This window comes from Vulpes vulpes, chromosome 15 (assembly GCF_048418805.1).
Source record: "Vulpes vulpes isolate BD-2025 chromosome 15, VulVul3, whole genome shotgun sequence".
In the NCBI taxonomy this organism is placed as follows: Eukaryota; Metazoa; Chordata; class Mammalia; order Carnivora; family Canidae; genus Vulpes; species Vulpes vulpes.
Genome location: NC_132794.1, coordinates 112,651,230 through 112,676,884, shown reverse-complemented (window position 1 = coordinate 112,676,884; position 25,655 = coordinate 112,651,230). Strand labels below are relative to the sequence as shown.

The 25,655-nt window shown below is 46.4% G+C and overlaps 1 protein-coding gene across 1 annotated transcript in view; it reads left to right on the top strand.

Annotated features, from left to right (window-relative positions):
- ADAM12 (ADAM metallopeptidase domain 12) overlaps positions 1-25,655 on the top strand; it is a 330,218-nt gene that overhangs the window by 187,756 nt on the left and 116,807 nt on the right. Inside the window, exon 4 of the mRNA XM_026010672.2 lies at positions 15,881-15,959. Coding sequence (XP_025866457.1) covers positions 15,881-15,959 — 79 coding nt within the window. The remainder of the gene's footprint in view (positions 1-15,880; positions 15,960-25,655) is intronic.

Below are 25,655 nucleotides of genomic sequence, written 5' to 3'. Positions count from 1 at the left end.
GCACTATCCTGTTTACCTGGTGTGGTCCCTTGTCAGGGGATGGAGGACACCATGCCATCATGTTTCTGACTATTCTTGCAGGACTCTGGCCCTGACAGTGGTCTCCACCTTCCACCACACCCCCCCACCCCGTGGCCCTGCCGGGTCCCCCTGATGCCCACCCGGTCTCCACCTGTCCCCCGTGGCCCTGCCAGGTCCCCTGACACCCACCCGGTCTCCACCTGTCCCCCCCGCCCCCCCCCCCCGTGGCCCTGCCAGGTCCCCCGACGCCCACCCGGTCTCCACCTGTCCCCAACCCCCCGCCGTGGCCCTGCCAGGTCCCCCGACCCGCCCGTCTGGAGCCGACCTGCCTGGGCTGGCCTGGGCAGTGGGTGCCACGGCGTGGAGCCCCCCAGGGAGCACAGGCAGCCTTGGCCCCCGAGCGAGCCATTCCACGCGAAGCATCCGTGGCAGCTCATCGCGGCCCCCCTGCTGCCTGTCCCCGGCGTCTCCCAACTCGGTACTGACCCCGCTGCCTTCTTCCCACCTGGGCAGACAGGACCCGTGGTTTACCTGGCACGGCTGCTTCTTCTGCTGTGGAAGTTTCAGGAACGGGGCGCGAGGCCCGGAGCCGGGCGGGGAGAGGGGGAGCCCGGGGCGCCCAGTCGTTGGGCCCCCTGAGCGGAGCCGGCCAGGCTCTGTCCTCATTCCCGTGCAGGGCGACCCTGGCGACGTCCAGGACGCCTTCCTCCTTCCAGAAATGTGCTCCCTTGGTGGCCTGGGCCTGGAGGGCCACAGGGCACCCGCGTGGCCAGGGAGCAGCTGTGCTCCAGGGGCTGATTGCACCAGGCGGTGGGCGCTGGGTCCGGGGGGCAGGGCGGCCGCATGGACCAAGCCCACCTCACCGGCTTCGTGACCACCGGGGAGCCCCTGCAGGCTGTGCCTGCTAGCAGGGGAGCGGGTGGCCCCGAAATTACCGCTTGGTTGCCTCTCCTTCCAAATCCTAGGCTGTCTCTGAGGAAACCCTCGAAGAACATGCAACTGCCTTGCTCCTCATCCGATTTCCCCCTAGAGTAGCACCCACGGGTGTAGTTGTCCAGTGTGGACGCCACGCAGCACCGTGGCCAGGTGATCGGCAGGGAGGGCCAGATGGACGCCACGCGTCGCCGCCCGGGGTACCCTGAGAAAGGCATAGGAAGACTGTGTGACCTCGCGGAATCACAAGCCACTCTCGGACCAACCCCACGCAAGGAACATTCTGTTAAACATCATAAAAGTCAAAGAAAAGCGGTAGAAATGTTCTCAGCCCGAGGACGCTAAGGGTGACGAGTACAGGGTCAAGAGCAAAGGGAGACCGAAAACGCCGAGGTCAGCTCGTGGTGGGTGGCTGCACGACTCTGCGAACGTGCTCCAACTCCCACTCTCACTGGGTAAACCCGAGGGCAGCTGAATTATTTCTCCAAAGTGCTAATAAAAAGAGGCAAAGGGACCCGATCGCCCAGAGCAATACCTGATCCCAGACTGGATCCCACCCTGGAGGAGGAGCGAGGTCGCGAAGAGCACCGCGGAGTCCACTGTGGACGTGAGGATGTGAGCGCAAGAGGAGGCCGGGCCCCCCCACATCCGTGCCGCTATCACGTGGGGGACACGCGTGCTCGTGGGAAATACACCCCAAGGCACGGAGGAGTGAAGGCATTGATGTGTGTGACTTACCCTCACATGGTCTAGAACAAAACCTGCGGGGCGGGGGGCAGTGAGGAGGGAGATCGTGAGGCCCAGCGAGCAAAGGCCAGCACAAAGGATAAAGCAAAGGGAATAGAACATAATGGACAAATGCTGCTTTTTTGAAACGTGCCTTCCTGGGCCCAGGCCCCCCGAGGGGTGACTCCCAGGCCTGAGATGGGTCCACGCCTCTCGTGTGTTCTGAGGCTGAGGCCCAGGACCAGAGTCGGAAATTCCCCTTGTGTGTAGGCCCCCAGACCCACATTTCTCAGGAATGTCCTCCCAACGGCCCCAGAGACTCACCCGGCATCATGATTTTTCACACTTTTGTTCCTCCATTAACTTTAAAACCCTTTTATTCTGAAACCTTCTAACCGTATTCTAGAGGAGAGAAAAGAGTATATTAATCCTCCCACATCCCAGTGGTGCTCGAGGGCGTCCCACCCCCAGGGGACAGGGGGACAGTGTGGCTGGAGGCAGTTTGCCCATCACAGCTGGGGATCCGTACTGGCCTGTGGAGGCCAGAGGGGCTGCCGAACATCCTCCAGGCACAGGACAGCCTCCACCTCAGTTACCTGGTGCCACCTGTCAACAGAGCCGAGCTTGAGACACCTGCTGCCTGCCCTTCCCCCCCACCATGACCCAGAGTCATTCCACTTCAACACGTGGCCACACCTGTTCCTTCTGTCCGCCCCCATTCTCAGAGGTCATTTTAAGCCGACACCAGATACCATGTCATTTCCCCTCCGCACAGCAATATGCGTTTCTGGAATTAATGTGGAATTTCCTTATGAGACCACAGTGCCACTGTCACACCCAGCAAAATGAATAATAATTTCCCGGGACTGGTACAGATACAACCGGTCCAGATTCACATGTCCTGGGCCAAACAGTGACCCCGCAGGGAGCCAGCCGAGATGGGACTGGTTCCCCCTGGAAACACCCACCCCTCACGGGGAAAAGTAAAGAGCCCCGACTTGACATTTTGCACATTTTCTAGTCTGATCTGTCTCTACAGCCTTCAGCCTTCTGACATATAGGGTACGTTGTTGTTTTGTGACCCCCAAGAAGTGTTGATTAATTCAATAAGCTTGTAGGTGATTATAGTATTTTTTTCTATGAAACTAGGTAGGAAAGATTACTGAAGCAGACCACTGTAAATTACATTTTTTAATCATTAAGTTGTGTCTTCCTCCTCCTCGATATAGTTCGCTGTTTCTTTCCCCAGACACATGGAAAGATTTCAGCTTTTAATGAAGAACTCCTTTCTGGAGCATGTTTTTAGAATATGAGTTTAGTAGCACATATGATGTCACCCCAATCCCCAAGTTTGCGTGCAAGATGGTTGTGTAAAAATGAAACCATAAATCCCATCTGAATTCTGGTTGCTGGGTTCTTTATGGAAGTTTTTCTTTCTTTCTTTCTTTCTTTCTTTCTTTCTTTCTTTCTTTCTTAAGAAACCACAGTATTGTCATCTGAGAAACAGATCCACGGTTGGGCAGCCAGAAACGTTGGAAGTGTGTTTGTCTTTTTTTTCTGCCCAAACTCCGTCCAGAGAAGTGAGGTAATGGTCTAGGTCGGGTGCATGCAGTAGGTATTCGTTTTTGCCGTGTACCCAGGATAGCTTGGAGACTTAGAGGTTATAGAAGTTACATCGGGGGGGAGGGGGGAGGGGGGTGAAGCTGCCTTAGCCGAGCACTGTGAGCGTTGCCACAGCTGTGATGCCAGCAACTTTTTAAAAGAGCACCAAGCAGGTCATTCCCTGGGAATGCTGATGGCAGATGAGCTCCAAAGTTTTCATAAATATAGGGAGTCACTGCTTCAATCAGATATGAACCAACCCAGCCCCCCTTTCAATGAGTTTTTCCATTTTTGTCTGTGATGCTTATTAAAGACCTCTGTTTGTCGTGACCTAGGGTGAGAGTTTGCCGTGTACCGTGTTAGTGAACAAAATCAACAAGGTAGGGTTCCTATCGCCCTGCCCTGAGGATGATGGCAGTAACCAGTATTCCCAGCCATGTCCTGACTAAACCCACTGAAGTACTCATAGAAAATCAGCTGTTAGAATTAGCCAAACTCTTCTTAAACCTGGGGGCTGGAACTGAATAAGGAAGTAAGGCACCATGAAAAGTGCTTCTTTACCCCTGGAGGGCCCACGTGGAGGAGGCAAGTCGTTCAAAGGCCCAGCTGTGGGACTATTGATTGGTTGGGCTTTTATCCTAGAGAAAAATCCATCAATGGCTCATTGTCACTGGTGTCTGCTCTTTGGTTTTTCCCTGGAGGTTCCTGAAAGCATAAGGTCAAAATGCAAAGCCCTTTCAGATATTAAAAAAAAAAAGAAAAAGAAAAAGCCCCATTGCTGATCAGGTAAGTATTGAGAGAAAAGCTACTGGGAGTCAGAAATACTCACCTTGGGTATTACGAGGACTTCTTATTGTGTTTTCTTTTAAAAAGAAAAAAAAATGGAAAACAATACTTCCTATGAAGAGCACAGCAACCAGAATTCAGATGGGACTTATGGTTTCATTTTACGATTTTACATTTTACAGCCCTTCGTTGCCCCAGAGGTCCATTCTTCTCCACCGGATCTCTCACAGACATTGGTGCCTGTTGGTGCTGGCAGAAATCTGTGGCTTTTTTGGGATCTCTGTGACTCAGCCTCAGGGACGTGAGCGGGCAACAGCAGTGGGCCATCACGGGAACAAGGGTGTGCTTTCACTGACCGTGGCTCCGAACACCCGGGTTCACAGCCAGTAGGCCTTTTGAGAAAAAGAAAAGAAAAGAAAAAAAAAAAAAAAAAAAAGAGGAGCAAGACATACATTCCAGAACCTCAGCCCATGGCTTGGTAGTCTGAGCAAGAGGTTTGAGTAGTTCAGTGGCTGGTGGAGAAAACTTGAGAAAGCTAGGGTCCTATTCCCCTGCCATAGGTCACTCCTGGCATCTATCTCTTGGCAGTGACGGGATGGAAATTTGCAGAGCAGAACTGTCTTTGAGTAAGCAGAAGGGAACAAATTTGATCTAACACACATTCTGTGATTTTGGTTCAATGTAGGTCAGTTTTTAAGAGAGCCCAGCTGGCCAGTCTGCAAGTCTGCCTGGGAGCTGGCTGGCTGGCTTCCTCTGGGGCCAAGAAAACCCCCTCTTTAGCCTCAGAGCACCAATTAATAAAAGTTCTTCATCGAGCAGTGTGGGTGAGGAAATCGGGCTGAGCCGCATCCAGCTTTCTGTGGAACAGCTTACCGGGTCATCAGACCTGCAGTGTGGCCGGACTCCCAGCCTTGGGCTCTGTGGAAATGCCCGTTCACACCAGCAGCCTCTCGGACTCCAGCTGGGGTGGGGAAGGTCCATACGTACCAGACTCATTTCATTTTTCATTTAAAGGTCTACACCCAAGGATTAAAAGGTATTTGGATTTGGTGGTTCCAAATCTGGCCAGACTTTCTTCATGCTAAACCTTGAGAAACCGCTCTTTGAAGATTGAAAAGGAAAAGCAGTGTATTTGCTCCACGGTATGAACAAAAGGCCAGATCTGCTCTATGATAGAACCTTTGAGTATCTTTTATCTATCAGATTTTGTGTGGTTTTGGTAGTGGTGGTGGTGGTGATAGGTTTATTTTTCAGAGTGGGAAGCAATGCCTCATACCCTAAAAGAGCAATAAAATCAGTAGTGACTGGATTGTCTATGAGTGCCTTTGATGTATTTTTCTCATTCTGTTCATTATGTTCCTTCCAAAAATGTTTATTGAATACCTATCAGATTGCAGGCCCTAATCCAAGGGCTGAAGATACAGAGGGATTCGGACAGATGAGCCCCTACTCTCATGGAAGATGCAGAGCCTCAAACAAATCATCAAGCAAATAAGCAATAAAGGGCAGTGAGCTCTATAGGAACAGGCCAGGTCACTGCCAGAGTGGCTACGAGACGTACCAGATGTGGAAAGGGACAGGCAGAGAAGGCTGCTCCAGAAAATGTCATTTAGGGTAAGGGTTACTATTAGCTGGCCAGACAGGGAAAGAGGGAAGAATGTTCCAGACCCAGATGAGAAGGGTGGAGGCCTTGAGAAACCAAAGGAAGTCTCCAGAGCCTTAGTGAGGTGAGCTGGGCCTGTGGACAGGGAGGTGGGGTCCATCCTCACTCCAGGATTTTAATTGCACTCTGGGCTCTGTGCGAAGGGAGTGGAGGGTTTTCAGTGGAAGGATGACACGATCTGATTTCCACACAACTCTGGCTGTTGTGTGGAAAATGGATGGCGATGGAACGAGAGTGAAAACAGGAGTCTGACGTGGAGGCTGTCACAGAAGGCAGGCCAGAGAGATGACGACTTGGAACCAGGAGATGGGGGTGCTTGGGACAGAAGCTGACGGGTTTAATGATCCTAATAATTGCTCACATTTATTGAGCACATAATCTGGGCCAGGTGTGTGTACAAGCATTTAACATGTATTATTTTCACAAGAACTTTACAAAGTAGGTCCTGTTATCCCCACGTTAGATGAGGAAGCTCTAATACAACAAAGGTCAAGTTTTACGCCCAACGTCACAAAGAAGAAAGAGGTGGAACCAGGTTTGCCACTGACCACCATTGCTGCACTGCTGCCAATGATATATTTTGAAGGTGGATTTGTCTTCTTGTCGGAATTTGTATTACCTGAAAATATATTAGCCAAGGCATCCTGCAAATATTGACTGGGAGCCAGAAACTGGACAGGAGATGGGGCCTCCAAAGTGAATAAGGAAGACCCACCCCAACCCTCACATCACTCACTTAGAGGCACTTCCCCTTGGCTTTCATCCCCTTGTGCACCAAATTCAGTTGTTCCATCTGGTCCTACGTTCCTTAAAATAATCAAGCAGGAATTCATTGGGCTGGGGAGTATGGAAGCATGCATGTTTTTCCACATACAGGTGATGACCAGAGGCTGGTCATAAGGTGTGATAGCATCCAACAACCTCACTCTGTTGCCACCCTCTGTGACCTTGGATGAATTTCTGAACACCTCTGAGCCTCAGTTTCTACATTTATGAAATAGTCACTGTTAAGATTTAAAGAGCCACTAGTTAGAACATGTCCTGCCACGTTGTAGAGCACATGGGTACACTATGAGCTGCGGCCATAGATACCACTTGCATTACAGGGCACGATGGGCAGTTAGAACATGAGTAAGGGTTGGCTTTGCTGCTGGGGCCAAACCTACTCAACTGGTTTCACATAATGTTTAGCACCAAGGCCCCACTGTTCTTACCCAGATCTCTACTGAGTCTATAACTGTCCCCGGTGGCACATGTAATCCATTCACCCTGTGGATGGATGGCGTCATCTGAAGAGCCCCAAGTGATGGTAATAACATATTTCAGTATAAATGCCCCATGATTTAATCCAAAATTCTATGTATTTGTGGCAAAATGGAAGCAGTACATTAAGAAATTATTTTGCAGGGAACATAATTGTCCCCTACAGTTGCTAAAATGCTGTCTCAACAGTTTTATCTATTATAGTTAGTGAAACTAAATGAGAAAGAGCTGGGGAAAGGGATTTTTTTTTTTTATTCTGGCGGTGGGGGGGGAAGTTGTTTAATCATCTTGAGTATTTTAGCAAATAGAGAATAACAAAAGAAAATTGAATATAAATGCTTCATTGTTCTTTCAGTTGTACAGTTCTAAATAGGACCCCAAATACCAAAATCATAACCAAGAATAATTTGAATTTTGTAGCTAAATTGGATGGAGTGCTATGAGAGACAGCACAAGCCCCATTTTGCAGTGTGGAAAAAAATTATTTCAGGAAAAGATACAATATGATTTGCCACTACTTATTTTTCAAACTTTAAGAACCACGTGCTGATGTTTCTTCCTGGCGAGGCAGTGCCAACCAGTGGTTAGGATGAGGTGGACTCTAGGTCAAACAGAGCCAAGTTCAGTCTCCACTGGTTTGGCTCTGTGGCCTTGGACAAGTCCCCTAACCTCTCTGTGTGTTTCCCTCTTCCCTGCCAGGCAGATAGTAACTGTCCCTACACCACAGGGTTCGAAAATGCACTTGAAAAGCAGGTGTCCCAGGGCCTGACATTCTGTAAACAAACCTCAGCAGGGAGATGGCAGTGCTGGTGAAGACAACAAGTCATAAATGGTCATGGTGATAGGGCTTTGCCTTCACTCCCCAAATCAAGAAGCCAGAGCATCAGTTGTTTACCAGGATGACTTTCCCTAAAGGAGAACAGAAAGCATAAGTATTTGCAAGGACTAGGCTCTGAGGAAGTTCAAGCAAAGCCGAGACACAGAAAATGCCAGGTCTTGGATTCTTCTTCTTACTTTTCATTTTCCTTCACTTATTTCATACCTCACTGCACCGGCTTTATAGAGAATTATTCAGTTGTCTGATCTTGCCATGGAAGAGTCCAGAAGAGCCAATTATATAAGCCTGAGGAGTCCCATGACTGCAGCCAGTGCAAAGTTTTCACTGAAAACCAGGAGTTCTTTCAGGGTATGAAGCATCCAGTCTGGGTACATACTGGGTTTCCTCGCGATCTTTTCTCAGTATTTATTTCGCTCTGCTTGAGGAATAGATCATTTTCAATAATGGATATTCATTTTAGTAACTGGGAAAATCCTGATTATGATTTTTAATTATGGTTTTTATTATGTGTTATGTTTTATTGAAGCTCCAGATGCTTTATCCCTCATACGAATGTATTCAGAGCTGTATTTCCAAATTCTTATAAAGAAAACCATTACCCAAATTTATATATGAATGATTTGGTAATTTGGGGAATAATAACTTGTAGCGAAGTAAATCTTCAGCAGAAAACTGGGTTGGATGCTTCGAATACCAAATGGGTTTGCTAGAGAGATCACAAGTGCGTGTGTGATTTAATTGCAAAGAGTATCTGTGGTGCCTGCTGGTATAATTGACAAACAAGAGCTGTCTTGCGATGCTTTTCCATGAATATGCTGCGCAGAATAATTAAACCCTTAAACCATATGTATAGTCTTCAAAGAAATAATAGGAAAAAGTTGACATGTCATCAATGAGTTTTCCATATTCTAAATAATTGATGCCAATCTCTTAGCCTTCTTTCCCCTCATTTAAGCAGTTCTGAAATTGAAATTGGTGACAAGTTGTCAAGGTTGGTCTTGACGACCTGACAACATTTAGAATTCTTGAAATAACAAGGGAGTGAATGTGACCAGCCCCTACCTCCGAGCCCCTCCAGGATCGGTGACCACAATTTGGAGCCGTATTTCTTTTATTTTTAATTGATCCAATTAGTTTGAGCACATTCTGTCCAAATGGGGTTGCTTTTCTCTACTGATGATTCTGCGTTTGTCATCGTTTATTTATGAAGCGCTTCCTGTGTGCTAGGCTTTATGCTGGCTTGGGGATACAGGTTCTGCCCCTTAACTCAACCCAATGTGGGAGAAGACAAGTCACCAAGAAACAAGATAGAGCAAGGAAAGTCCTGTCGCAGAGCCTGGCAGACACAGGAGAAGCATTAATGGAGGGAGGGCAGAGAAAGGGATCCCAGAAGAAAAAATAAGTAGGTGTGTCAACTGCTCTCCTATGCTCTGGGGAATAAAATATGTCATTGTGATGAAATCCATCTCATTCCAACTATATAACTACATCATATAACAGTAAATTTAGAGTGGGATCATTTCAGTATTAAAAAAGGCAATTTGGGGGTAATTGTTTTTTATTTCAATACACAAATCATTTCAGAAATGTGAGAAATTTTATAAGGAAAAATGTTATCTACCTCGCAGTGCCTTAATGTAGATCATAAATGATCATTTCCAGCCAGGTGTACCCAAAGACTTGGAAATCAGAAAATACAGTGCTCGACTGGAAAGGACAAGTTTCTCTCTGTTCCCCTGTAAAGAAAGCAGGTGCTGTCTGAGTGTCTCCATCTCTGTCTTCACTCCAAGCCTCTCCCTAAACCGTAGACTCAGGGAGTCAGTGGTCTGCTGGACATCCAAGAGCATGTCTGCCAGGTACTTGACTCTCAACATGACCAAGCAGATCTCACCATCTCCTTTCCCTCCTGTATGAACTACTACCCATCTCAGTTGTTAACTGAGGTTCCCAATTCTGTGCCCTTGTCTGAATTTCCCAGCCTGAAGGCTCATATCTTGCTCTGGCCATTTGTTTGGAGGCTCACAGCAGCTTCCTGCTGCCCTTTGTTTCCTTCTTTTTCTTTTCCTCCCATACCCAGGGTGGAGCTCAGTGTGGGACTTGAACTCACAACCCCGAGATCAAGACCTGAGCTGAAATCAAGAGTCAGATGCTTAACCAACTGAGCCACCCAGGTGCCCCTGTTTCTTTCCCCAGAAGTCTGATCTACGTGGCGGTCAGAGTGGCCTTAGCTCCAAAGCTTATGTCTGCTCAGGTCACTGCCATGTTTAATGACTCCCTATCACACAGAATAAAGTCAGCAACACTTGCAACTTGTAGAATTAATCCCCAGCCTACCTATTTAAGCAACAGTGTGTCTTCCTACTTCATATTTTACATTCCAACAAGTGGAACTCCACATAGCTCCACATTTCCCGTGCCCATCTCCACTAGCTTGCTCTTCCTGTGCCTTTGAGGATGTGGTTACCCCTATCTAGAATATTCTTTTCCTCATCCCTCTCCATTTCCCACCTCACTACCCCCTCTCAACTTGATTTCTTCTTCCCATCTTCCGTGACTCACTTGGGTACCACCTCCCCCAGGCTGGCGTCTGGGTTAGAAACCTTTCCTTGAACTCCCCCAATGCTTTGGGCACATCTCTATCGTGGAGCTCTCATCACTCCTTGGGTCTGTCCTTCACCAGATATGATGAGTTTGTGGGGTGTCTTATTCCCAATGTCCATCACAATAATAATAAATGAGAGAACATTGAGGTGTCACTTATAATAGGAAAACGTATGGAAAGTAGCAAAATCAACTCTCAGGTATTTTATTTTCTGGTGAAGAGAACAACAGAATTCTGTGTTAGATCAGCTCATCTAATAAGCAGAGAAAAGGGACGTGACGCTCTCATGAAATTATGCATTCACCTTCTGTTTTCATTTGCTGACACAGAGGATCCATCTAATTGGATTTTCTCCTTGGGGAAATCTAAAGGAAATGGGCCCATTGCTATCACATTTCCAATACGGCCATTGTCCACCTGCCTCTCTGTTTTCTCAAGGGACCTTTGACTTCTGGCCCTTTTAAATTAGACACATATCTCAGAAAGCCTCAATCAACCACATTCTCAGTTTCAGCTGTGACTTCTCAGCAAATCATGGTTCCTAAGAAAGACACAAGACACAGGTCACCTGGGTTGGGAGGGGATAGCCCCAGCCAAAAAGACTATGCCTACAGCATTCTCCTGAAATTCACTGCTTCACCCATCCACCCACCCATCCACCCATTTGTCCATCTGTTATCCTACTTGACACATTCTTGTCCAGCACTTAGCAAAGCACCTGCTGTTAGATGGTACCATAGAGTGGTTAAGAGTACAAGTTCTGCCCCAAAGCCACTCAAACGTCACCACAGATGATGTGACCCTGGGTGGGTCACTTAACCTCCCTGTATCTCAGTTTCCTTGTTTAGATTGGGACAAAAAAAAATGGACTCTAACCCAAAGAGCCAGATACTAGGCACAATCAGGATGAAATGAGATGTATATCAGGGGCTTGGCAAAGGGCCTGGACTGGGCATGGGGCCGCAGTGATGAGCAAAGAGCCCTCTTTTGGGGCTTAAAATCTTAGGGGGACACAGACAAGTAAGGAAACCAAAGGGGTTCTATGATGTGGGGAGTGGTGGTGTTGGAGGCCACTTCCAGTAAGATGATCAGGGAAGGCCCCTCTGCAAAGATATTTAAACTAATACCTGAAAGATGAAAAGGAGCCAGCTCCATGAAAAACCATGCAGAGGATGTTCCGGGCCCAGGACAGGGCAAATGCAAAGGTTCCAAGTGGGATAGATAGGTTGTGAAATGTTCGAGAACATGCCAGGAGGCAGTGTTGGCTGGAGTAGACTGAGTCACAGGCAAGCAGTCACCGCGTGTTGGGAGGGTAGGGTCGTGAGCACCTGGGAGAGCGTGGAAGGCATGGGGAATTCATTCCAAGCACAGAGGGAAGGCATTCAGGGCTTGGAGCATGGGGGTGCATGACCCCAAAGTGGGGTCTGGACAGATCCATCACTGCCCTCAGCTCCTCACAGCCTGAGACAAACGTGAGGTGGACCGTGCAGCACCGAGAGGAGATCCAGCACAGAGAGCGGCGTGGGTCCTCTTGTGCAGCGTGTGGCCCATGGACACCCAGGCCCCGGGGCCCCATGTGGAAGCACAGACCCATGGCTTGAACGTTCAGAGGGGTCCAGAGGTTGTGGGAAACTGAGGCAAGAGCAGGTCTGGCATCCCTGAGCTCTGGGTTCCTGGTCCTGCCCACAGAGCCAGAGCGTCTGTTCTGACTGTGTGCCTCCGTCCCTTTGAGAAGGTTAACACCCACAGCGCCATCCCTGGGCCTGCACTCAGGGCCATTTCTTTCCCAGATTCTAGGAGAAAAACTCAAAATGGAGTGTCACCAATGTCTTAGCTTAGGGGACACGCTCAGGCATTACTCAGCGGCCAGCCTCCCCCTCTTTTGACAAAGGAAACTACAGTGATGCTGAAGAACTCTCTAGAGCTCATAGTATGACTGAGATATTTCTGTTTAAGTGCTGTTAGGATAACACAGAAAAGAAGTAGAGGTATTTTTTAATTCTTTATTCAAATTCAATTTAGTTAACATAGTACAGTAAGTTTCAGGAGTACAGTTTAGTGATTCACCAGTTGCCTGTGACACCCCATGCCCATCCCATCCCGTGCCCTCCTTTGTGCCCACCCCCAGTTGCCCCATCCCCCCCCAGTGACCTTCAGTTTGTTTCCTAGAGTTCAGTGTCCCTTACGGTTTGTCTCCCTCTCTGATTTCATCTTATTTTATTTTTCCTTCCGTTCCCCTGCGTTCATCTGTTTTGTTTCTTGAATTCCACGTACAAGTGAAATCAAATGGTTGTCTTTCTCTGACTTATTCTGCTCAGCTTGATACCCTCTGGCTCCATCCACATTGTTGCAAATGGCAAGACTTCGTTCCTTTTGATGGTTGCATAATATTCCACCGTATACAGACACCACATCTCCTTTATCCTTTCATCTGTGCGTGGACATCTGGGCTCTTTCCATAGTTTGGCAATTGTGGACATTGCTGCTATAATCATTGGGGTGCAGGTGCCCCTTCAAATCACGATGTTCATGTCCTCTGGGTAAATACCTAATAGTACAATAAAGCAATAGGTTTTTAAAGGTTTTTAAAGGCAGAAGTATTCATAGGTCTTTGTATTTCTGTACAGAGCCACATTCTGAAACCCTACGAGTAATCTTCCTGCTGGTAGACCCCAAAATTCCTCTTGTCCACAAGTTTGCTGACTGTTGTCTACCAAAAGCTCATGTTCTCCAGTTCCTGGCCTTCCTGGCAGATTTTCCATGTCACTCACACGTGAAGCGTGTCTTCTCCTTGGACAGCCATCCAAACTAGCTTCCAGTTAGAAAGCCTTTAAGTGATATCTGTTTGTAAGTTACAGCATATAAAAGCTATCTCTGTTAGAAATTTTATCTCCACAAATTCCTGCGTATATTACAACTCTATGAATTAGGTTCATTCAAAGGAAGAATTTAGTACTGTCAGGAGTGGAATTACTAAAGTATTAACAAGATATAAGTAAAATAATAAAATTATGAGCAAACAGCAAATAATGTAAGTAATTATAATATAACTGAATTCTCTTAAGTGTCTCTTTGTCTCCTCAATCTGTGATCATGGAGCTGACCAAAGCCGCTCCTTCACCAGGAGACTGAGGCTGTTGCAGGCCTCACCTCCTGCAGGCCCTCGCTCCTGGCCCCTCCTCAATGGCCCCTGTGCTCTGTGCCTCCTTCCCCTGCAGCTGTGCCCTGCCCCCTCTGCATCCCCATTCCTCCAGCCCATCCCTTTACATGACCCTGCCCTTTGACCCCACACCCCATCTCTCTGCTTCCCTTCAGAGCCACCCTCTGGAAAGATTCATTGATGTGTTCTGTCCCCATCTCCTTGGTCTCCCCAGTCGCTGCCCCTCCCCAAGGTCACCATCCTCCCACACACACCCCCACCCGCCCCTGCCCATCCCAACAGGGTTGCGGTCTCCCTGGCCCTGAGCCTGTCCAGAGGTTCCTCTGACAGCTCGTGGGAGGGACACTTAGGAAATGGGGATTTGAGACCAAAAGGAACAGGGACGTAACCTCCCCCAGCACGATCTGCGTATTCCTGAGCAGAGTGAAGGGGTGGGGGGCATGCAGGAGGATCCATGGCCCTTTATCCGTGAGTGTGAGAGATGGTCTGTTTTGCATTTTTGGCACACACTTCTCCAACACCCGCTGGTAAGTAGAGCACAAGTCAGACCACTGTGAGGGTCTAACTGACTTAAGTCAGGCATATCCTAAATATATCGGAATCCATGTAAACCAGGGAGATTGCTTTCAGCTCTGGACATGGCTGGGAGAGAAGCAAGCGAGATGGGCTGTAAGGAAGATGTTCCTAATCTGTTATATCCAGAACTTCCCACTGCTGTCTCTTCCCTGTTTGTCAGCGCCCTGGTTGCCAAACCTAACTCCAGCCAACTGAAGCAAAGGAGAGGGGTTTATTGGGGAAAGGGAAGGGGACAAAGCAGGTCTCCAACACACCTGGAAAGTCTCCGCCTTATTCCCCTCTGTCAGAGCCGAGTGGTGGCCACGGTCCCCTGGGCAACATCCTTGTAAAGCAAGGGACCAGGCTGAGGGAAGCCCTAATGAGTGTGTTTTGGGAGCTTTGAGAACAAAGAGGCAAGACTTCTTCCCTGGAAGCCCCAGCTCACAGCATGCTATGGTAGAGATTTGTGATGGGCTCGCTTGGGTCCCAGGTTCATCTCTGGTCTGGGGCGGCGGGCGGGCAGGTTGACAGCCACACTGGCAGGTGCTGCACCTCCTGCAAAGCTCAGTATGTAAAACAATCCTCAACTCCTCATTGCCGAGGCAGATACAACCAGGCTCCGTGTCGGAGGGCCCTTCCCCATCTTGCACCAACGTGGCTTCCCAGATTTCAGACTTTAGGCCTCCTGGCCTTGCCATCCTCTGCCTGGAATTCCCTCCTCCTACCCCCTCTCTTGCCTGGCCATCTGCTGCTCCATCTGCAGGTTCCCTGTGTATAGCCTTCCCCTTCCACAGTATCCCACCTGCCTTATTCCGTTCCCCCAGTAAGACTGTTCCTACCTCTGTGGCAGCCTTGCCCATGCTGAGCGGTGTTTCCTCTGTCACCGCACCAGGCCACCGTATCCTTATTTATCTTTGTATCCCACCAGCTGGCACCGCATCTAGGACATAGTAGGTACACAGGAAACATTTGTCATAGTTCTGTTGAAAAGAATAAAATAGCGTATATTACAAAAGAAACTGCAAAATAATTTAAAACCTTAAGAAACTTGTGTTTTACTATCATCAGTGAAGATCTAGTAGACCACATACAATTTTAGTTGGGATAAATAGGACTTTTTCTCCCCCTTTCAATTTATCGTAGAAATTCAATACTTCAGTGTGTCCGAAATCATTTTTCCTTACCACCTGTAGCACTGCTTTTAACATTTCATTGTTGTTCTAAACTCTTCTTTGACATTTTCATAATGACAGCTATTTCTCTCCCCTGAACAAGTACCAGCAGGAGCAATGCGGTGAACCCAGAATTATTTTCCCAGCAGGTGGCTTAGCCATTGATTCTAGATGGCAGAGCCTGGCGACTGCCAGGCAGGTGATTCTCCCAACCTGGAAACCTGTACATGCGATTTGTAGAAGAGCGTGTGCTTGTGTGTATGCTCTAGCATGCACGTGCACATGTATGTATGTGAGTGTGCGCACACCAGAGAGTGTGCTGGAGGGCTCTGCGCGTCCTGTGGGAGCTATTGTTCAAAGCACACACGCCTGAATCCCGTCATCTGGGTCTCCTCCTGTCTCCTTCCTGAGCAGAGGAAGGTCATTTGGGAGCCTCACTGGGTCATCTGTAAAATAAGGATGGGTCAAATGCTGGCTGCCCCGTGGCCTAGAAACTCACAAGCAACATATCAATACAACTCTACACTCATCTTTCTGTGTTGTTTGTATTTTTCCACAGAGGTCTCATTGCTAGCAGTTTCACAGAAACTCATTATCTGCAAGATGGTACTGATATATCCTTCACTCGAAATTACACGGTAAGTCCCACTGCAAGACCACCATGTTACCGTGCTGTCAAATCTGTGCTTAAACTTTGCAGCCATTTTTTCCTAGCAAAGTCACACACTCAAAGTCTTCACTCAGATCCCATGAAGAGCCTGTGCATCACTCAGGATTTGGGCATTGCATTAAAACTCCAGGAAAACTTGGCCTTGGCCAGCTTCACACCAGGACAGTCCTTGGAGATCCAGCTGACCTTGAAACCACCTTCCAATAACTAGGGGATGCTCAGTTAGGCAAATCCTTGCTAGAAAACCTTGCCAAAGTTCAAGATGGCTTGGAAAGCGGTCATGCCAAGGCTGAACTTAGCTGTGTTACCCTCCAAGTAACTTAAAGAAATTTGAAGGAAAACTGACTCTGCATAACCTATAAATGTATCCCACCTATTGGAAATGTAACCTACCTATTGTAAGTGTATCCACCATAAATAAATGCATAAGCCATTTATTTATATAAAAGATAAATCCACCATAAATAAGATGGTTCTATATCATGGTTGTTATTATAATACAGCATTTATCGCCTTTTAGCTTTCCTGTTGTTTGAAGTTTTATATATAACTTGGACAAGATGCTAATTTTATTTGATCCTTTAACAAGTACTTACTGGGTACTCTCTGTGCTCAGCCTGTGTGTGATTAAAGAGAGGTACTGCCCTCTCAGGACTAAGAAAATTACTTTAAAAAAAAAAGCTATGGATATTTGTCTTAAAAAGCATAAGCTTAGAAAAAGACTTTACATTTGCAGTCGAAGTATCATCAAGCAACTTTGATTGTCTGCAGGGATTTCTCCCTTCTCTGAACTATGCCAACGCTTGTTTTCTTCATCACGTGTTTGGCATGTGGCAAGTACAGACTGATACCTTCGGACTCATAGCAATCTTGTGGAATGACCTGGCATTGATATTCCAGCCTGGTCAAGCTTAAAAGAGTCCAGGGAATCCCTGGAGGCAGAAACAAAGAAGGGATGCAAGCTCAGAGCAGTAGGCTGGTGAATTGGGGTCATGGGACCACAAAGAGCTACCTGGCACTTGGGATTTGGGACAAGAGAAATGGGCACCTACAACTGAGAGTCCCACAAGAACTGGGCCTCCAGAGAGCTGCTTCCTCTGTGAAAAAAAATGTATGAAAAAAACCCTAGTCCAGAGAAGGGACAACAAAAGGAATTGCCTTAAAAGATCCTGTATTGAAGAAAGATCTCATAAAAAAATAGAGAAATTGAAACCCCAGCCAACCTTATAAGTATATGTTTGCAGCAGGGTGGACTGGTATTTAAATTTCTAAAACCTGCATAGAAATGCAATTTCCAGTCAATATATTGACCTCAAAAATATTTTGGGACCAGTCATAGCTTGATTGGTCTCAAATCAGCAATCCTGGGTCCCCTAGGCTAAAGCCAACCCAAAATAGTTCTATGGAAATATTTCTACAACCCAGATCACATGAGTTGCCCATGGCAAAAAACAAATAATGATGAGCCCAAAATCAAAATTACAAAACACAGTGAGAAAAGCCACTGTAAGTGAGCATCAGTAGACAAGAGTAACAAGAGTATCGGCCCCTCTGGAAATCCAAGCTAATAGAAAAATCAGAGAAAATCGTAAATATTTTAAAGAGAACAGAATAGGCCTAATAGAAATTCCAGAGTGAAAGGGCTCAGTCAGTTGAGCGTCTGCCTCTTGATTTCAGCTCAGGCTGTGATCTCAGGGTCATGAGATTGAGCCCCATGTTGGGCTCCATGTTCAGCACAGTGTCTCCTTGAGATTCTCTCTCTCTCTCTCTCTCTCTCTCTCTCTCTCTCTCTCTCTTCCTCTTCCTCCTCCTCCTCCTTCCCCACTTGTGCACTTTCTTTCTAAAATAAATAAATCTATTTTTTTTAAAAAAAAGAAAAATTCCAGAGTGAATGTTTAAACAGTGTAATGAGAATGTCCCAGAATTGAAGAAAGACATGCATCACAAGCAGGAAGAGTGCAAATAAATTCTGTTGAGGATGGCTTGTAGTAAAACTGCAGACCACCAAAGATGGATCGTAAAACCACCTGAGAGAAAAGAGACATTTGTGCAAAATCTGTGCAAAACCAACAACAGACTTCTTATCAGCAACTCCAAAATTAAAATTTCAGAGAGTCAAGGGGAAATTACAAAAATAATAATAAAATACATTTGCACACAAAAACGAGAATTTACTACTCTCCACTTTTAACAGAGAGTATCTACCAAAGACTCTTGTACTAAGAAAGAAATGGAACATAAGAGAGAAGGGTAGGATGTTAGAGGCAAGAGTAAGCCAAATAATTGCATGTGAATAAATCTAAGTAAGCTATTTATTTAAAGTAATAATTACAAAAATAATGACTAAATTTGGATGTTTTAAGACAAGGTAAGCAAAGAGAAGATTTAAAACAGTTTAAGAACTTGTATCATACTTGAAAATAACAGAGATGCAGATTAACTTTAGATTTTGATAACTATCTTGCAAATTTAAGTATAACCCTTAAAAGAACAGAAAAGCAAAATGTATAATTCCAAATAATAGATAGTGAACAAAAACAATGTATCAGCTCAGCAGAGGCCAGGAAAGAAGGAAAAGGATTTGAAAAGCAGAGTAAATATAAAACACAAAATAATTACATAAAAATGAGTCAACATATTATTCTAATTATATGTAAATAGATTGAATCTGTTTGTTAAAGTAAAAACAGATTATCTGCTTAAAATTTAAAATCCAGCTACATAATTTTTACAAGCTTCACACTCAACATACAAAATGGTTGTGAAAGGAGTAGAAAATGTGTAGTAGACAAATATTAACCCAAAGAAAGCTGCTGTCATAGCATTCATATCAGACCAGCTAGATCTTAAGGCAAAAAAGCATTATTATGGATAACGGGGTTGATTACTTGATGAGAAAAGGAGCAATGAGAAAAGGATGGTAAAGTAACTGAACCTATGTGTCCCAGTAAAATAGCCTCAAAACATGTGAAGCAATCAATAATCAAAAGAATTAAAATAAACGGACAAATCCACAACCAGAGAGGGAGATTTAAATATACCGCTCTCAGAAATGAAAACTTTAAAAGATGAGCAGAAATTAATGAAAAGGAAGACCAAAATAATTGAGAGATTCAATTAAGCCAGAAGATGGTTCTTTGAAAATATTAATAAAATGAATAAAATACAAATCTAAGCAAGAACGAAGAATTCCCAGGGAACAGTATTACAAGCACAAAGATGGACATAACTATTGTCATTCAGAGATTTTGAGAATTACAGGAATGCTATCAACATTAATAACCATTTCCTTAAAAAAAAAAAAGGGAAATTCTTAACACTGTTCAAGATAAAGCAAAAATGTAAATATAACCATATAAAGAAATTAAATAAAAAGTATTTTTGTAATCTCCCCCCTCAAATGACATCAAACCCAAATATTTTACCAGGTAACTCTTACCAAATCTTTAAAGACCAAATAGTTCTTGAGATTTTTTTTTTAACTTTCTAAAGGAGGAGAGAGGAACTACAAAACTCAGAAAAAGAGCATCCACAACATGAATATTATAGACTAGTTTCAGTTATAAACATAGTTGCAAAAATCCTAAATAAAATATTTGCAGATCCTATCCAGCACAGATTTTTAAAAATACTTTGTGACCAAATTGTACTTACCTGAGGAATGTGAAGATAGTTCAACATCAGTGTATCGGATAATATAATTTAATGTATTAATATCTGTAGATGAAAAGTATTATTATAATTGATATATTTCTTCAAATATAATCCATACTATTTATTATGTAGATTAAAAGAGCTCTTACAGGTGGGAAATGTTTCTCCTATCTCCCTTCTGTCCCCATATATCACATTGCATAGACTAGACCTTCCAAAACTGATTCATGTAGCCACTGCAGCATCTTGGTTGATGCCACTGAGAATCCATTCATTCTTTTTTTTTTAAGATTTTATTTATTTATTTGAGAGACATAGAGAGAGGCAGAGACACAGGCAGAGGGAGAAGCAGGCTTCCTGCAGGGGAGCCTGATGCGGGACTCGATCCCAGGACCATGCCCTGAGCCGAAGGCAGATGCTCAACCACTGAGCCACCCAGGTGCCCCTCCATTCATCCATTTACTCATGCACTCCAGAGACATTTATTAACCACCTTCTGTGTGCCAACACTGTTAGCCTGTGAGGATATAGGATGAATAAAATGCACTCTTAAGCATATAAATTCTTGAGTCCTCCACTTACCCGTCGTATAGGAGGGGTGAGTGTCTAACACGGACACACCCAGAATGTGTAAGATATGGTCCCAAAATTATTTTACTTGTTTTATGTTTTTGGTTTCAATCTCCTTTTCTAGTTTTCCTTTTCTTAGGCAATTTTTGTCCTTTTTTTCTCATTTGGGAAGACAAATAAGAAAGAAGAAGAGATAGAAGACTAGGCTAAATGAGGACCTGGCAGCTGCGGGGTCTGTTAGGAGCTCGGGAGGTGCGGTCTGTAGGCTACAAAGGTAGATGTCTATGAGACTAGCCGGAAGGCCACGTGCCAGAATGCTAACAGTGGCCGTCTCTATGGGGGGGAAACTCTGTATTTTTCTGTTTTCTGTGATGGGTGGGGGGATTATGTTTTGCTTTCTTCTCATTTTTCTACAAGGTCACAGTACAGACAGGCAGATGTCTGCTCCATCCCTTCTCTTCCGTCGTTCCTCTGCGTGGAAGTGTCCTTTATAGGGAGAAGGGGGTGGGAGCCAGCAGGCCTGACAGCCCCAGTCCCTCCTCATTGGGCAGGGAGAGCCCATGCTGGGAAAGGCCATGACTCTAGCCTTGCCGTCCTCCCTCAGTCAATGGTGGCTAAGCCTTGCCCACTCCCTGCATGGACTCTTCTCAGCAACAGTGCCTGCATCCCCAGCCTCCCTGGGATGAGCCTCATGGCTTGGCTAGCAAGAATGGAGCAGTAGAGATGAAGGTTGGAAATGGCAGGATGCCTCAGTCCCACCTCGGCCAAAGTTGTATCTTCTAACAGAATATACCAGAAGCCCCTTGTTTTGAAGGTAATTAACTCCCCCCCACCCCGCCCAAAACCTCCAGAAACAGCAAGCACATATTAGAAAGAGGAAGACCTGTCTTGTATTCCAGCATCTACTTTGTCACCTTCCTGAGCCATCAGCCGTGTTACTGTAAAGATAAGGAGTGAACAGTCTTCCCCACTAAAGAGAACCCACAGCCCCCGACAGCTGGTCCTCCCAGCAGAAACCCCCTTGAGGAGAGTCCGTGACCTCGTATTATCTTTCGTGGTGAGGAGACAGACGCAGCTTTTGGGGTTTTGTTTTTATTGAATCAGGCTGGAGAACAAAAAAGAAATGTGCTGACTCATCTTCTTACCCCCTAAAGTCAGCACACTATGAATTTTCCTCCATTTAAGATTATGAAAAAATAAGAACCACTTTTGGCTGTAGTACCCTCTTTTTTAAAATTTCATCTCTCAACCATCAGCGTAAGCTGGTTGACATGCCGCGTAGTGGCTGATTTTAATTTTGGAATTAATCGCTTGTCTTTTATCTCTCCATTGTCCTGACAGGCTGAAATATTTGTGGTTTTATCCTCTGCCGGCCACATCTGAGGGAAGATTATGTTTTATATTGTTACTTTTAATAAGGCCTGTGGGAGATGATGCACATGACATTGTGCTATTTGCATCCCAGAAGACAACTCGGGGAAAGGCCAGAGTAACGCTCCAGAACGCCTCCCAAGGGTTGTCAGGGATGGATGGGTGGAAATGCACACTCATCTGTTGGACGTGCACTAACTGAGCACCTGCATATGGCCAGACACTATGGCCACCACTGAGGGGACAGCAGTCATTGAATATAGATTAGGGGATGGGGCGAGAGGGAGGAGATTGACATTTTTCCAAGTATCTCAAACCTAATAAAAATCTGTGATAAGTGTGCTGAAGGAAAGGTTGAGGGGCCTCATCTGGTCTAAGGGATCATGGACATCTTCATGGAGAAAGGAGTGCATGACCTGAGATCCAAAGGTTGAGATACGACTCGGGACGGGTGAGAGACGGACATTCCAGGCTAATGCTGAGCTTTACTTGTAGGCAGGGCAGTGTTTAAGAGTTGTCAGGGGCCAGGACGTGTAAGCCTTGGAGGTCATGGTGATGCATTTGGTTGTTGTGGAGGAGCGTTGGGAAGCCATAAGGATCTCAACTCTGGGGGTGTCATGACCAGTATAGGCTTTGAAAGACCCACTGGCTACCACACAAAGCGGTAAACAGAGACAGCAAGAGCAGGGATTCGGCAAGATGAGGCAGCTGGCTCTTGTGGAAAAGCCTAAAGCCCAGCAGAGGGGACATGGCTGCTGAGGCCTGGGCCATGGGGATGGAGAAGGGAAATGTCTGACCCTAGATGCGTGAGCCACTCCCAAAAAGGTTCCATTTGTTGTATGTGTTTCTCTTGGGAAAACTTAATGAGACATTCGTTGGGAGGATACCACTAGGAGACCAGTCAGTGTTAAGTGAGGCTGGCCATCAGGCAGATGTGGAATCCAATATTTTGATTGTTGAAAGTATTGTTTGGGTGACATCCCATCCATTTCCATGGCAAATGTTTCCTATCAAAAAAAGAGTCGAGGGAAATCTGGGTGGCCCAGTAGGTTAAGATTTCAGCTCTGGTCATGAACTCAGGGGTGTGGGATCGAGCCCAACATCAGGCTCCATGGTCAGCACAGAGTCTGCTTGAGATTTTCTCTCTCTCTCTCTTTCTCTGGCCTTCTCCCTCACCAACTCTCTCTCTCCCTTTCTGAAAAAAATAAATAAAAGGAGTTGAATCTCTGCAGTTGGCTTGGACTAAACATTTCAGGGCAAGTGGATCTTAGGGAGTCAACCTCACCCCTCAACAGTTAGCATGAAATGTATGAAAAGATGACTCTGGATGTAGGAGGGAAGTCGCAGGCCATTCATTAAGTGTAGCAGGTGTGAGCAAAGGCTTGTTATCAGACTCTTGAGAAATGCTTTAAAATGGATTTAATTTCCCTGCCTTCCCTGTACTCTACGCCCATCCAATCCATCCACTCTCCCCACGTGGCTGTTCTGCTTTTCCACCCACTGGGGCACTGACGATATCTCATGGTGACCCTGCCCCACTGCATCTTCCACACTTTCCTTGTCCATGGACCCTTCTGCTCCCAGCGCAGGCCCTGCCTTCCACCACAAGACGTCACAGCCACCTGACCTTATCTCTCCATTTCCTGTATCCCCTGGGTTCAATCCAGCCCCTCTTCCTGGCTCAGCAGTCCTGTCCTTCCAGAACATCTTTCACTTTGTGCCAGTTCCTGTAGCACTTACTTTGATCCTCCTCGATCATCATCAGTAGCTTCCCCAATGCCCCCTCCATCGAGTCCAGACTTCTTAGACCAGCATGCACATTCCTCAGAGGTGACATACCTCCTTCTTCATGTGTGCATCACTCATTCATTCAGATGCTCACCCGACAACAGACATATACTGAGTGCTCACTATAACGCCTGCTAGCATTAAGTGAGCACCAGGGATATGCAAGGCATGCTTCTTAGACATTTTGTTGTTTGATCCTCCCAATAAATCAATGTTTGCTATTTTTATAGCCAGATAAGGAATCTGAAACCTAGCAGAGTTAAGTAACTAGATCAAGCCCAGAGCTGATAAGAATTCAAGACCACATAGTCAGACTCTAAAATCGGAGCTCCTGGCCACTGGGATCCTGCCTGATTCATTTGCAACAGAATACAGAAGGCTCTCTGTTAGGTGTTCCTGGCTGTGGTAATGGAATTAGTCTAGAAAACTGTAGCAAGGTGGATTAAGGAATGGACTAGCATTCATTTGCAAGGAGACACCCAGCAGATGCTTCTGGGGGAGAGCAGAGGCTGTCCTGCAGAACTGCAGTCCTGGGACATGGGAGAGAAAAGGCCCAACAGCCCTCTGGGAATTCACTAAGTGCGTCGCTCTGAGGCCCAACTGAATGGAGATCAGGAAGGGTCCAGTACTTTGTGGCCATTCACAGAAGGGAGGAGGACACAGTCTCTGAGAGCACAGTCTGACTACAGACGACATGACGGGCCCATCGCAACGATACTCTAGGAGCCAAACAATGGAAGCGCCAAATCCATGTGGAATCTGGAACAAGTTCCCAGAGGAACCCAGGTTTGAGCGACTTTCCTTTTCCAAAGTTGTCAGAGAGGAAGGCTGTGAGTGAGGCCTTCCGTCTGGAGGCAGTGTGTGTAAGGTTAGGATCACAAGCCAGGGAGGCAGACTGCCCAGGTTCAAAGCCCAGCTGAAGCACTTAACCGGCCATGAATGTGAACATGACTCAGACACTGAACCTGGCACACAGTCAGGCCTTTAGGAAGGCGAGCCAGCGGTACCACTGCCCACAACAACTCATAGCCACCCTGGACCGTATGTTCCTTTGGAAGTCCCTCTATATCAGAAGAGCAGGATGAGAATGTGGGCCGCGGCCAGGAGAGGGGGTGATGCGCAGTGCTGAGCAGAGTTCTTCAGGTACAGGCCTCCCCGTGAAATGGCAACTGGCCCCTCCGCTCTTCCGACCTGGCTGCCAACAGGCCACTCCTGCTCGCTTTCACAGCTCAACAAAGTCCCACACAACATGCAAGCAGATTTGCAGCTGGGGGTTTGGAACCCATGCAGGACTGTAAGAAAACCAGCCCCCTCCTCTCCACTGTGTCCATTGCTCTCACACACATTCATGCATTCAGCAAAAATACACAGAGCTAGGGTTCAGCGCGGAGGAAAGTTGAGTTTATGGCACAGTGGGCTTACAATACCTATTTTCACATTCAAGATCTCTGACGGTGCCTTTTCAGAGACCGTTCCCTTGTGAAATGTTTATTGGATCCCTAAAACCCTGGGCAGTAAGTGTCACTCCCATTTTACAGATTAAAAACTGAGACTCCACGTCTCGGATTCCAAGACTCTCCACTCAGGATCCATCTAGCGCGCTCATTCTTGCAGACATCCTGTTTCCAGGCCCAGTTTGCTGGGACGTCCCGAGGAACGTGAACATGATTTCTTAAGCATGTGTTCCCTGATGCAGAATTCCAGCCCAGCAAAATGATGTGAATGGCCCTTGAGGTTCGTCCTTTATAGTCGTTTAACCAGACATGGTTCTTGTTAGAGCTGAGAGCAAAAGATAGCCCTGGGAGTATGGGCGTGGTGACTTATTGCTCAGTGATCCTGTCCCGCATTCAAGGCTGAGCATAACGTGGCCCAGCCAGAGAGACGCACGGGGCTGCAAAATCACTTTTTCCTTTGCTTGACTGCACTACCACAAGCAAACACATGGTATGTGGGGCTTGATGTTCCATACGAGGGAACACGGCCTAGACCATGGTTGTGCTGAAGTGCAGGCCAATAGCTCATGCAGACACATGTAGGTACATGCACACATGTGCACACGCACACACGCTTCCATGCCCTTGCACTCCTATCTGCAGGGCTCTCTGCGAGTTTGGAAATCAGTTCACTTTCCTACAATTCCCTGAGTGCCATTACAATAGGCTCTATTGGACTCCAGAAGGCATCTAAGTTTGGATTTTAGGTGATCGCTTCTGTCCAAAAAAAGAGACCTACAGGGGCACATGGTCACAGTGGCAAGACACAGAGGGAAGCCTCTGGCCTG